At 37.3% G+C, this 13,597-nt stretch overlaps 1 protein-coding gene across 3 annotated transcripts in view; it reads right to left on the bottom strand.

The window, feature by feature from the left end:
• The window catches only part of PRKDC (protein kinase, DNA-activated, catalytic subunit), a 362,155-nt gene that overhangs the window by 90,345 nt on the left and 258,213 nt on the right, over positions 1 to 13,597 (bottom strand). For all 3 annotated transcript variants that reach the window (XR_002823982.1, XM_023730648.1, XM_004375604.2), the window contains 3 exons: positions 12,994 to 13,102; positions 11,718 to 11,829; positions 1,372 to 1,561 (listed from right to left, as the gene is read on the bottom strand). Coding sequence is in view for 2 of the 3 variants with exons in the window: in XM_023730648.1 (XP_023586416.1) it covers positions 1,372 to 1,561; positions 11,718 to 11,829; positions 12,994 to 13,102 (411 nt within the window). In the remaining variant the exon portion in view is untranslated. The remainder of the gene's footprint in view (positions 1 to 1,371; positions 1,562 to 11,717; positions 11,830 to 12,993; positions 13,103 to 13,597) is intronic.

The following is a 13,597-nucleotide window of genomic DNA, read 5'->3' as shown; positions in this document are numbered from 1 at the left end:
TGACTACTTGTATATATTCTGTTTAACACAGCATCACAAGCACCTAACAAAGTGCTTGGCATTGAAAAGAGATAAAATTCAAATTTCAGATCTGCAACTTTTGAATCTAGTGCAGCAGATAAAATGCAATGAAAGGTTTATGTAATCTTCATATTTGGATTATTCTTTTAGTCTCCATTCCCAATATTACTGGTATTGACAGTGAACTCTATTTAGCTCTATTCATATTTATTCAGCTAAAAAATGCTGAAGAAAAGCCAATGTGCTGTTTTTTGAGAGATTTTAAGCTATCTTTGTGATTATCACAGGATTTCTGAATAATGTACCCAAAATCAGTTTCCCCCCCCCTCCTTTCTCATTGTCTGAATAGCAGCAGGGAATGTCCGTTGCTTCTCCTTCTGGAACCAGCACCCTAGATTTCTTCTAAGAGGCCCCGTGTGCCTATCCTTGGCCAAGGGTTCAGGTGGCCTCTCCTCACGCAGTCAGAGCCAGTGAGGCAATGGGAGATAACAGCTGGAGCCTTCTGGTAAAGAAAACACCTTCTTTTTTCCTGGAGGAGATAGTCAAAAGGAAACTGTTTCTATTCCAGGAAGACTTGGTGTGGAGGAAGTAAGATCTGAAACCTCCATAGCCATTTCCGCCAGAGAGAGTCACTATGCTGGACCCAAGGTTGGAGCCAACACGTGGAAGGCAGAGCAGGGCAACCTTGGTCATAGTATCTGAGGTGTGCCTATGCCAGCCCTTCTAGGCCCTTCCTTTGAGGGAACTGATCAATCTCTTTTCTCCACCTGGGCAGCTCTGGGTAGGTTTTCCGTGATTTGCAACATAAAAGTTCCTGACTGATACAAACCCCATCCCAAAGAAAAGCTGTTCATGAGCATTTAAACCTACAGAACAGAAAATTATTTCTATTAAAGTAACTTCTTTGCTTTACAATAACCAATACCTATCAGGCCATTATAATAGCAAGCTCCCTAATGCATATGATTTAATGCATTGAAACAGTTTATATGCAACTTTTAAGGCAAGTATAATATCAAGAAAGGGTGTTAGTATCAAATGATAGATTTCCACAAATGAACCTTTGTTAAATGAGATAAAATCTGATATTAGATTTATTTTCCTTTTTTAAATAACAGATTTTAATAATTTTAAAATGATTAATAGGTGTATAATAAACTTTAGAGGCTTTCTGGAAAACTTTAAGGAATATATTAAGCGTTTCTTCAAGTTTACTTTCTTATGAAGAGAAAAAATAGTAACTTCAAATTTTTAAACTACAGATTTTTAAATAAATACTAAGTTAAGAAAAAAAAGCTAATTTAAGAAAATTCAATGATGACATAGAGGAACATAAATATGGGTACCTACCTGTTTTCTCGCACTTTCTATCATCTTCATTTTCATTGAAAACTTACAGCTCTTAATCAGAGAATAAATATCTTCTTCCTGCTCTTGCATTTCCATATTGTCACCGGAATCTCCATCTCCATCCACTTTCATACTATGATCGTCAGGAAGAAGAGTAAGTTTCTCCTCTATTTTGCTGAGAAAGAAACATCTGCACGAAATAGAGAAGAATGATTTAATACCAGTGACTCCTGAAAGGAATCTCTGACATGCAGGAGGTAGTGGATGACATTAGACAGAAATCCTAGAGTTATCAACTTCTGCTCACATTCAATCTGTGAATTTTCACTCTCCACTGGACAGGATTTAATCTCCATTTTAATAAGACAAGTAGATTTTAACAGAATTTTCCAGATCTCATTTATTGCCTCCACCACCACAAAATAGGCATTTAAAACACAATTTTCTCTCTTAAAGATGGAATAACATAGCCTGTGTTGGGTCAAAAGTCGTTTTTCTCCTTATATCCCCAATCTAATGTCCCACTCCCTCCTCAAAGTGCAAAATGTAAAAGAGCAAACAGGCTATAAATAATCACTAAGAGTTTTATACAATAAAGCTAGGTTGCTTTAATTTACTATTATTTGTATCATATTTATATATATGGCTTTGTTCCAGTGTTTAATTTTCATTAATATCAGTAACAATGACAAAGGACCTTAACATAAAAGATTCACTCCTGATTAATAATCAAGTAACCGTCTGTTCACCAGGGGACTAGTTTCTAATTTTCTTAGAAATGCTGTACCGCAATAAATCCTTATACCTCACATATTTCTTCTTTTTTGGTTACTCCCAAGATACAAGGCCCTCTGGTAATCTATCTACTTCTGTTCTCACCACCCCCAACTCACCGCTCCTCACCCTCCCTTCCCAAAGCAGCTGCTATCTTTTAAGCTTTCACTGTTTCTACTGTCTCCACAATGGAATTTAGAAAATAATAACACTAAGAGTAGCCAGGAAATTCAACTATTTGAAAACTAAACAACATACTTTTCATGGATCAAAAAAGAAATCACAAGAGAATCGAAAATATTTTGAACAGAATGATAATGAAAATACAACATGCACAAATTTGTGGAATGCAACTAAAACTTAGAGGGATACCTATAGCTTTAAATAATTACACTGGAAAAAAAAGAAAGTTATGATAAAAATTTCTACCTTAAGGAACTAGAAAAAGTAAAGCAAAGTAAATCCAAAGTGAGTAGAAGGAAGGAAATAATAAAGGTGAGACCAGAAATTAATCAAATAGAAAACAGACTATAAGGCATATTAACAAAGCCAAAAGCTGATCCTTTGAAAAGATCAACAAAATTGGCAAACCTCTAGTTAGACAGATAAAGAAAAAAAAAAAAAAAGAAAATGAACATAAATCACCAATATCAGAAATGAAAAAGGAGCCCTGATGGCGCAGAGTTAAAGAGCTTGGCTGCTAACCAGAAGGTCGGCAGTTTGAATCCACCAGCGGCTCCTTGGAAATCCAATGGGGCAGTTCTATTCTGTCCTATAGGGTTGCTATGAGTTGGAATCGACTCGATCACAATGGGTTTGCTTTTTTTTTCCTTTGGTATGAAGATCCTACAAATTTATAAACAACTTCATGCCAAGAAATTGACAACCTCAATGAAATGGAAAAATTTCTTGAAAATAAAACTTAACCAAATCAACACAAAATGAAACAGAAAATTTAAACGGTGCTATAACTATTAAGGAGCCCAGGTAGCACAGCAGTTAAGAGTTTGGCTCTTAACCAAAAAGGCTGGCAGTTGGCAGTTCGAGTTTACTAGCCACTCCCTGGAAATCCTACGGGGCAGTTCTACTCTGTCCTATAAGGTCGCTATGAGTTCGGATCAACTTCATGGCAAAGGGTTTATGTTTTTTTTTTGTTTCATAACTATCAAAGAAATTAAATGTGTTACCAAAAATCTTTCCCAAAACAAAACTCCAGTCTCAGATGATTTCAGTAGTAAATTCTATCAAACATTCAAGTAAAAAACATTTTCAGAAAAGGGAGAGGGGAACATATTCCAACATATTTTATAAGACCAAAAAAAAAAAAAAACCAAACCAACAACAAAACAAAACCTGTCACTGGTTAACCACTGTGCCACCAGGGCTCCTTTATGAGGTCAGCATAACCATAATACCAAAACCTGACAAAGACACTACAAGAAAGAAATTTACAGACCACTATCCCACTTGAATACAGATGCTAAAATCCTTAATAAAATGTTAACAAATCAAAGAATACAATAAAAGGATAATAAACCATGACCACATAGGGTTTAGGCCAAGAATGTAGATTGGTTTCATATTCAAAAAGCAATCAACATAATTCACCAAAAACACATCTAAGGAGAAAAACGTGCCATCAATTCATTAGATGCAAAAAAAAAGCGCTTGACAAAATTCAATACTCACTCATGCTAAAAAAAATTTAAAATTATTAGAAAACCAGGAATGGAAGGGAACTTCCTCAATTGGATAAGCAGCATCTGTAAAAACTACAACTAATATCATACAAATGATGAAGTCAAAGAGATGACCAGAAGATTTCAAAGGGCGCCTCAAGAAGACAAAGTATTATAATTACATGTGCAAAGACTTGGAGTTAGAAAACAAAAAGGGAAGAACACGTTCGGCATTTCTCAAGCTGAAGGAACTGAAGAAAAAATTCAAGGCCCGAGTTGCAATACTGAAGGATTCTACAGGGAAAGTATTAAACGATGCAGGAAGCATCAAATGATGCAGGAAGATGGAAGGAATACACAGAATCACTATACCAAAAAGAATGGTCATTGTTCAATCATTTCAGGAGGTAGCATATGATCAGGAACCGATGGTACTGAAGGAAGAGGTCCAAGCTGCATGGAAGGCACTGGTGAAAAACAAGCCTCCAGGAACTGATGGGATGCTAATTGAGATGTTTCAACAAACAGATGCAGCACTGGAAGTGCTCATATGTCTATGGCCAAACGACTGGAAGAGATCCATATCTATGCCTATTCCAAAGAAAGGTGATCCAACCAAATGCAGAAATTATCGAACAATATGATTAACACCACACACAAGTAAAATTTTTTTGAAGAGCATTCAAAGGCAGTTACAGCAGTACACTGACAGGGAACTGCCAGAAATTCAAGCCGGATTCAGAAGACGTGGAACCAGGTATATCATTGTTGATGTCATACGGCTCCCGCTTGAAAGCAGAAAATACCAGAAAGATGTTTACCTGTGTTTTATTTACTATGCAAAGGTATTCTACTGTGTGGATCATAACAAAAAATGGATGACATTTCAAATAATGGGAATTCCAGAACACTTAATTGTGCTCATGTGGAACCTGCACATACAGCATGAGGCAGTCATTCGAACAGAACAAGGGGATATTCGTGGTTTTAAATCAGGAAAGGTGTGTGTCAGGGTTGTAGCCTTTCACCATATTTATTCAATCTGTATGCTGAGCAAACAATCAGAGCAGCTGGACTATATGAAGAAGAGCAGGGCATCAGGATTGGAGGAAGACTCATTAACAACCTTCGTTATGCAGATGACACAACCTTGCTTGCGAAAAGTGAAGAGGACTTGAAGCACTTACTGATGAAGATCAAAGACCACAGCCTTCAGTATGGATTACATCTCAACTAAAGAAAACAAAAATCCTTACAACTGGACCAGTAAGCAACATCATGATAAATGAAGAAAAGACGGAAGTTGTCAAGGATTTCATTTTACTCGGATCCACATTAAACACCCATGGAAGCAGCAGTCAAGAAGAAATCAAACGACACATTGCATTGGGCAAATCTACTGCAAAAGACCTCTTTAAAGTGTTAAAAAGCAAAGACGTCACTTTGACAACTAAGGTGTGCCTGACCCAAGCCACGGTGTTTTCAATCGCCTGATGTGCATGGGAAAAGTGGACAATGAATAAGGAAGACTGAACAAGAACTGATGCATTTGAACTATGGTGTTGGTGAAGAATACTGAATATACCATGGATTGCCAAAAGAATGAACAAATCTGTCTTGGAAGAAGTACAGCCAGAATGCTCCTCAGAAGCAAAGATGGCGAGACTACATATCACATACTCTGGCCATGTTATCAGGAGGGATCAGTCCCTTGAGAAGGACATCATGCTTGGTAAAGTAGAGGGTCAGTGAAAAAGAGGAGGACTCTCAACGAGATGGACTGACACAGCGGCTGCAACAGTGGGCTCAAGCATAACAATGACTGTGAGGATGGCGCAGGACCTGGTAGTGTTTCGTTCTGTTGTACAGAGGGTCACCATGAGTCGGAATCAACTTGACGGCACCTAACAACAACAACATCATACTTAATGGTAAATGACTGAAATGTTTTTCCTAATAGGAGGAATAAGACAAGGACACTGGCTTTATCACTTTTATTCAAGACTGCAGTGGAGGGCCGCATTATTATAACAAGGCAAGAAAAAGAAATAGAACGTATAAAGTTTGGAAAGGAAGAAGTAAAACTGTCCCTCCTTGCATATGATATGATTATTTATGTAGAAAATCCCAGGGAATCTGCAAAACAAGAACTAAAATTAGTAAGTGAAGTTAGCAAAGATACAATATACAGAAATCAATTTTATACAAACAGAAAATAATTGGAAAATAAAAAATTTAAAACCTCCATTTACAACACTGCTAAAAAAACATAAAATAATTATCAATTAACAAAAAACATCCAAGATCTCCACACTAAAAAAATACAAATCATTGCTGAGAAAAATCAAATTCAAATTTCAGAACTGGATAACTCTATATTGGTAAGAACCTGTCCGTCAGTTTGTTATAATGTGGTGGCTTTTGTGTCACTATGATGTTTGAAGCTACGCCACCAGTATTTCAAATACTAGCAGGGTCACCTGCGGTGGACAGGTTTCAGTGGAGAAACCAGACTAAGATAGACTAGGAGAAAGGGCCTGGTGACCTACTTCTGAAAATAAGTCAATGAAAACCTAATGGATAATAACAGAACGTTATAAGATATAGTGCTGGAAGACAAGCCTCTCAGGTTGAAAAGCACTCAAAATACAACTGGGGAAGAGCTGCCTCCTCAAAGTAGAGTTGACCTTAATGATGTAGGTGGAGCAAAGTCTTTGGGACCTTCATTTGCTGATGTGGCACAACTCAAAATGAGAAGAAACAGCTGTGATTAATAATCAGAACACAGAATGTACGAAGCAAATCCAGGAAAACTGGACATCATCAAAAATGAAATGGAACACTTGAAGATCAATATCCTAGACATTGCACAGGTGAGCTGAAATGGACTCGTATTGGTCATTTTGAATCCTACAATCATATATATGATCATACCAGGAACAACAAATTGGAGAAGAACAGCGCTGTGCTCTTTATCAAAAAGAATATTTCAAGAGCTATCCTGAAGTACAACGCAATTGGTGATAGGTTGATATCCATATACCTACAATGAAAACCAGTTAATATGACTATTATTCAAATTTATACACTGACCACGAATGCTAAAGATGAAGAAATTGAAGATTTTTATAAACTGCTACAGGTTGAAATTGACCAAATATGCAGTCAAGATGGATGGATAATTACACAGGAATCAAATCGACTACCTCTGTGGAAAGATACGATAAAGAAGCTCTATATTATCAGTCAAGACAAAGCCAGGAGTCAACTGCGGAACAGACCATCAACTGCTCATGTATAAGTTCAAGTTGAAGCTGAAGAAAATCAAAACAAGTCCAAGAAAGCCAGAGTACGACCTTGAATACATCACGCCTGAATTTAGAGACCATCTCAAGAGCAGATTTGATGTGCTGAACACTAATGATCAAAACCCAAAAGAACTGTGGGAAGACATCAAGGGCATCATACATGAAGAAAGTGAAAGATCATTAAAAAGACACTGCATCACTAGGGCTCCAGATAACGTTACAAAGAATGGGAATTACAGAACACTTAATTGTGCTTGTGCAGAACCTGTACACGCATCAAGAGGCATTTGTTCAACCAGAATAAAGGGATACTGCATGGTTCAAAATCAGAAAAGGTGTGTGTCAGGGTTGTATCCTTTTCAGCTTACTTATTCAATCTGTATGTTGAACAAATAATCCAAGAAGCTGGACTATATGAAGAACAATGCAGCATCAGGATTGGAGGCAGACTCATTAACATCCTGTGATATGCAGATAACATAACCTTACTTCCCATAACAGAAGGCAACTTGAAGCACTTACTGATGAAGGTCAAAGACTACAGTCTTCAGTATGGATTACCTGAACATAAAGAAATGAAAATCCTCACAACTGGTCTGATAAATAGCATCATGATAAATGGCAAAGAAACTGAAGTTGCCAAGGATTTCTTTCTACTTGTATCAACAAGCAGCCCTGGTGGCGCAGTGGTTAAGAGCTTGGCTGCTAACAAAAAGGTCGGCAGTTCAAATCTACCAGCAGCTCCTTAGAAACCCTATGGGGCAGTTCTACTCTGTCCTATAGGATAGCTATGAGTTGGAATTGATTCGACGGCAATGGGTTTTTTTTGGTTGTATCAACAATCAATGCCCACAGAAGCAGCAGTCAAGAAATCAAATGACATATTGCACTGGGAAAATCTACTGCAAAAGACCTCTTTAAAGTGTTAAAAAGCAAAGATGTCACTTTATTGACTAAGGTGTGCCTGCCCCAAGCCATGGTATTTTCAATCACCTCATACACATGTGAAAGTTGGACAGTGAAAAAGAAGAATTGATGCGTTTGAATTTGGTATTGGTGAAGAATGCTGAATTTACTGTGGACTGCCAGAAAAAAATGAACAAATTCGTTTTGGAGGAAATACAGTCCGAATGCTCCTCAGAAGCGAGGATGGTAAGACTTTGGCTCACTTACTCTGGACATGTCATCAGGAAAGGCCAACTGCTAGAAAAGGACATAAGGCTTGGAAAAGTAGAGGGTCAGCGAAAATGACAGAAACCCTCCTTGAGAGACTGACACATTAGCAGCAACATACCAACAATTGTGATCATGGCACAGGACCGAGCAATGTTGTGTTCTGTTAACACATAAGGTTCCCGTGAGTCGGGGCTGACTTGACTGCCACTAATTAACAATATTGTTAAGATGACAATGTTCCCTTAAATTGATCTACAGAGTCAATGCAATCCCAACCAAAATCTCAGCAGGTTTTTCTTTGTAGAAATCGACCCGCTTATTCTAAAATATATATGTAAATGAAAAAAACCTAAAATACTTTTCAAAAAGAAGAACTAAGTTGGAGACTTCACCCTACCTACTTTCAAGACTTATATAACACTTACTATAAAGCTACAGTAATCAAGATAGTCTGATATTGTGAAAAGATATATATATACATATAAATCAAGGAAAAGACTAGCGAATTCAGAAATAACCCACACGTATTTTCAAATAAGGTGCCAAGGCAATTCAACTGTAGGAAAAAAATAAAAAGACTTTTCAACAAGTCGTGCTAGATATTCACACAGGAAAAAAAGAACGTCACTATATCACACCATCTACAGAAATTATCTTGCGGTGGCTCATAGTAAGGACTAAAACTATTCAATTTCTAGAAGAAAACAGAATAGGTTTGAGAGATAAGTCTGGAATAACTTGTTGTGATATCAAAAAATATGATGGAAGCATGTGAAAAGGACTCAGAAGCCAGCTGAGGGGCTTCCACTTCCACGCACAAAAACTGAGACAATTTGAACATGAAACAACAGCAAAAACAATAAAAAATACATATGTGGGTATATATGTATGTATGTAGGCGTATATGTATTTAGGTATGTATATATGTGTATATATATAGATGTAGGCATATGTAAATGTATATGCATCTATGTGACTGTATATACATATATTCATGTATATAATAAAACACATAGGGGGTACAGTAACAGAGACTTCTTAGACATAACCAAACACCTTGCAGGATTGGATTTCTGGGTTTGAAGGATTAGGACCATAGTCTCGTGGGACATCTCAGTCAACTGCATAATGCAGTCCATAAAGTTATGTTCTGCATCCCAGTTTGGTGTCTTAAAAGCTTGTGAGCAGCCATCTAAAACACAACTATTGGTCTCTACTCGTCTGAAGCAAAAGAGAAAGAAGGAAACCAAAGACTCAGAGAAGAAACTAGGCTACAGCACAAACAGTCTGTATGAACTATGGCCTCATCTACCCTGAGACCAGAAGAACTAGACGGTGCCTGGGTACCACTATTGACTGTTCTAATCAGGGCCACAACAGATGGGCACTGATAGGAGAAAAATGTGGAGCAGAACCTCAAATTCCTACAAAAACAAAAACCAAACCTACTGGACTGGTTGAGACTGGAGTACTCGAGATTATTGCCCTGATATACTCTTCAAACCTTGAACCGAAACTAACCTGAGGTCACTTTGTAGATAAACACCAAATTGGCTCACAAAATAATGAATATCACTCATGAGTACTTGTGCTCCTTTAAACCAACGGAGTCCTGGTGGAGCACTGGTTAAGCGCTCAGCTGCTAACAGAAAGAGCGATGGATCAAATCTACCAGCTGCTCTGCAGGAGAAAGATGCAGCAGTCTTCTTCTGTAAAGATTTACAGCCTTGGAAACCCTCTGGGGCAGTTCTACTGTGTTCTATAGGGTTGCTATGATTTGGACTGGACTCGACTGGCAGTGGGTTTTTTTGAGACCAAATGGTCAACAATGACTTTAAAACAAAGATGAGAAACGTAAGGGGGCAGAAAAACTAGATGAATGGAAAAGGAACAATCAAAACGGAAATAATGAGAATGTTCACTTATTGTGAAGAATGTATCCAATGTCACTGAACAACTTGTGGTAAGAAATTGTTGAATGGGAACCTAAACTGCTGTGTAAACCTTCACTGAAAACACAATATTATTTTTTAAAAAACCAACGTCTGAAGACAAAGAAAGGCTGAGTAATCGTTGTTGATTAAAGGAGACTAAAAAGACATATCAACGAAATGAAGTATATACTCCTAGACTGGGTCCTATCCGAGAGGGGAAGAAAATGCTACGATGGACATTAGTGGGACAACTGACAAAGTGAAACTGGGGCTGTAGATTAAATGAAAGCGTTTAAGTTGATAACTGTACTGCGGTTACATAGAGAATACTCTTCAACGTACAGGGATATGATGTTTGCAACTGTCCCTCAAATGGTTTAGAAAATAAATAATATATATATGTGTGGACAGAGTATTAAAAAAGCAAATGGGGCAAAATGTTAACAATTGATGAATTCTGGTAAAAGGTATACAGGAAAGTTCTACTTTTCTTCCAACTTTTCTGTAAGAAAGAACTTATCTCAAAATAAAAAGTAAAAAAAAGCGTAGTAGTAGAGGAAGTACGATATAATGGAAAGAACACTACATCTGGGGTCAGAGTCCTTGAGTCCTACTTACTATGTATATTTGCACAAACTAATTAATGACCTCTCTGATTCTACTGGAGACCCTGGTAGCATAGTGGTTAAGTGCTACAGCTGCTAACCAAAACGCTGGCAGTTTGAATCCACCAGGCACTCCTTGGAAACTCTATGGCGCAGTTATACTCTTTTCTATAGGGTCGCTATAAGTTGGAATCGACTCGATGGCAACCGGTTTGGTTTTTGGATTTTATGTAGGTCTTTGATTCATTTTGAATTAGTTTTTGTGTATAGTGTGAGGTATGGGTCCTGTTTAATTTTTTTACAGATGGACATCCAGTTTTGCCAGCACCATTTGTTAAACCACTGGTTTTTCTGATTTTATTGCCTCTTTTCTCCAATATATGTTTAATATCTGCCCTAACAATTACCCAGGTTGTTACAGGGTAAGGTTATGATGAGAATAAGAAAATATCTCAGTCCTGGTAAAGTGATTAAAAAAAAATTATGTAATGGAGTTTGGAGGCAGGAGGCAGAGTGTCAAAAATGCAAGTTATAATAGTAGAATAATAAACATCATTCCGCAGTATTTTCTCTGCTGTCATTTCATGAACTAAAATTCAGTCCAGAGAGAGAAGCAGATGTGCTGCTGCCCTTGCTGATCCCCCAACATCTCTTGCTGCCACAAAGACAAATCCCAAGTAAGTGGCAGAACTCCTGCAGGGTGCCATGGGAGTCAAGGGCACACGCTGATGAGGGTCCTTTTGTCAGGATAACTTAAATGTGACTCATCAGACTCAAGCCCCACTTTTTCTAAACTTTGGTTTAAGGGAAAAACCATACTCACAATTTCAGAAAAGAGCCTATATTTGACTCGACAGGGTTGCATCTTACCGATTAGTGATGACATCATCCCAGGTGCTCATTGGGTCCATTTTAGCATCAGGGTATCTGTTTGTCCAGGTTTTCAGAAGTCTCTTAAGGGGAACCTGAGATGATAAATTACCTAAAAATAATGTTAAAGTATAACTGTATTCACTGCTTAATGACAAGACCAACTGACAAAATCACCAGTAAATAGAAATTTAAATTTCTTATCCAAACTAAAAACCACAAATAAAAGCACAAACTTGCATTTTCTCCCATAAAAGAAACGTAAAGTTACTGTGTTAAATCTAATATATTCTGACATTAAATTCAATTGCTAAGGGATGTAAACATGGGGAAATAAGCGTGTAATCCATTTACTACATTGATGAGCTTAGAGTTAGAAGAACTGGACTCAAAATTTGGATCTTTCACTTAGCTTAGGCGAATCATGTAGTCTCTCTAAACCTCTAGAAAATAAGGATAAAAAAAAATCTACAAAAAACTAAGTAATATAAAGAGATTAACATAGCTCCTGGAAAATGAATGATGCTTCATGAGCAATACATACTTGCAAAATAATTCTCCAAGTTTAAAACAAAGTACAATTATGTAGACGGAGATGAATACCAATTTTCTGTTACTACTCTGAAAAGTATATTTCATAATTATATTTATTTAGGACAAAATTAAAATTAAAATTCAGAATTACAACTAAGAAATTTTGCCTTTGCAAAGACTTACTCTTTCCTTTAGAGTCTTGGATGGCTTCCCATAGGCACCAGGATAAAATCCACCCTCTGCTGGCACAAAGACCTTCGTGATCTGGGCACTGACACCGTGACCTTACCTCCCCTCAGGCCCAGGCACCTGGCACCAGTTACAGAACCACTGGTACATCTAGGGACAATGCAGGAGACACTCTGCAAATCCCACTTCTTCTCTGCACTCAACTCAGAACCTTCCTCCAGGAGGCCACACCCCAGCTCAGGCCAGGTCAGGCTTCCTCCCTTGCTTCATGTGGTGCCCCATGCACTCTTCTCTTAGCAGGAACCACACTGTGTCAAAATCACCCTTTTGCCTACCTCTTATTTGGCTTTCCATCCCCAGTGCCTACAATAGTGCTTGACCATTTAAAATATTTATTTCAATGACTTCAAAAATAAAATTTTGTTCTGAATGTGCTCAAAACAGTATCTTACCCATACATTAAGAAATACGTGCTTTCACTGAGCAAAAAATTAGATGTTAAAACTCCTTCACAATTACAAAAGAAGAAAATAATGATAGGTTAAAAATTTACCTGGTTTGCTTACAAAGTTGATAAACTCCTGAATTTCTGTTAGAGCCTGTACAGACTGCAATTTGGTAAGTCTACTTCTGTGTAAGAGGACATCAGTACTAGAATACACCTGGGAAAAAAGCATGTTTGTCATTCAATTTACTACTTTAATTAAAAAAAAAATTATTGAAGTAAAATTCACAAAACATAAAATTAACCATTTTAAAGCGAACAATTCAGTGTCATTTAGTACTTTCACAATGCTGTGCAGCCACCACCTCTACCCAGTGGTGGCAAAACATTTCCATAATACAAAGTAAACTCCTTTACCTATTAAGCAGTTTCTCCCCATTCCCTACACTCCCAGCCCCTGGCAACCACCAATTTGCTTTCTGTGTCTATGGATTTACCTATTTTAGACATTTAATATAAATGGAATCATACAATATATGACCTTTTCTGTCTGACTTCTTTCACTTAGCGTAATGTTTTTGAGGTTAATCCATGTCACAGCATATATAAGAACTTCATTTCCCTTAATGAATAAACAATATTCCAGGTATGGATATATGACAATATGTTTATCCATTCATCTGTTGATGGAAATTTAGGCTATTTCCACCTT

This window comes from Trichechus manatus, unplaced genomic scaffold (assembly GCF_000243295.1).
Source record: "Trichechus manatus latirostris isolate Lorelei unplaced genomic scaffold, TriManLat1.0 scaffold00038, whole genome shotgun sequence".
NCBI classification, from domain to species: Eukaryota; Metazoa; Chordata; class Mammalia; order Sirenia; family Trichechidae; genus Trichechus; species Trichechus manatus.
The sequence above is the reverse complement of the archived record's forward strand: the minus strand, read 5'-3'. Positions and strand labels throughout refer to the sequence as shown.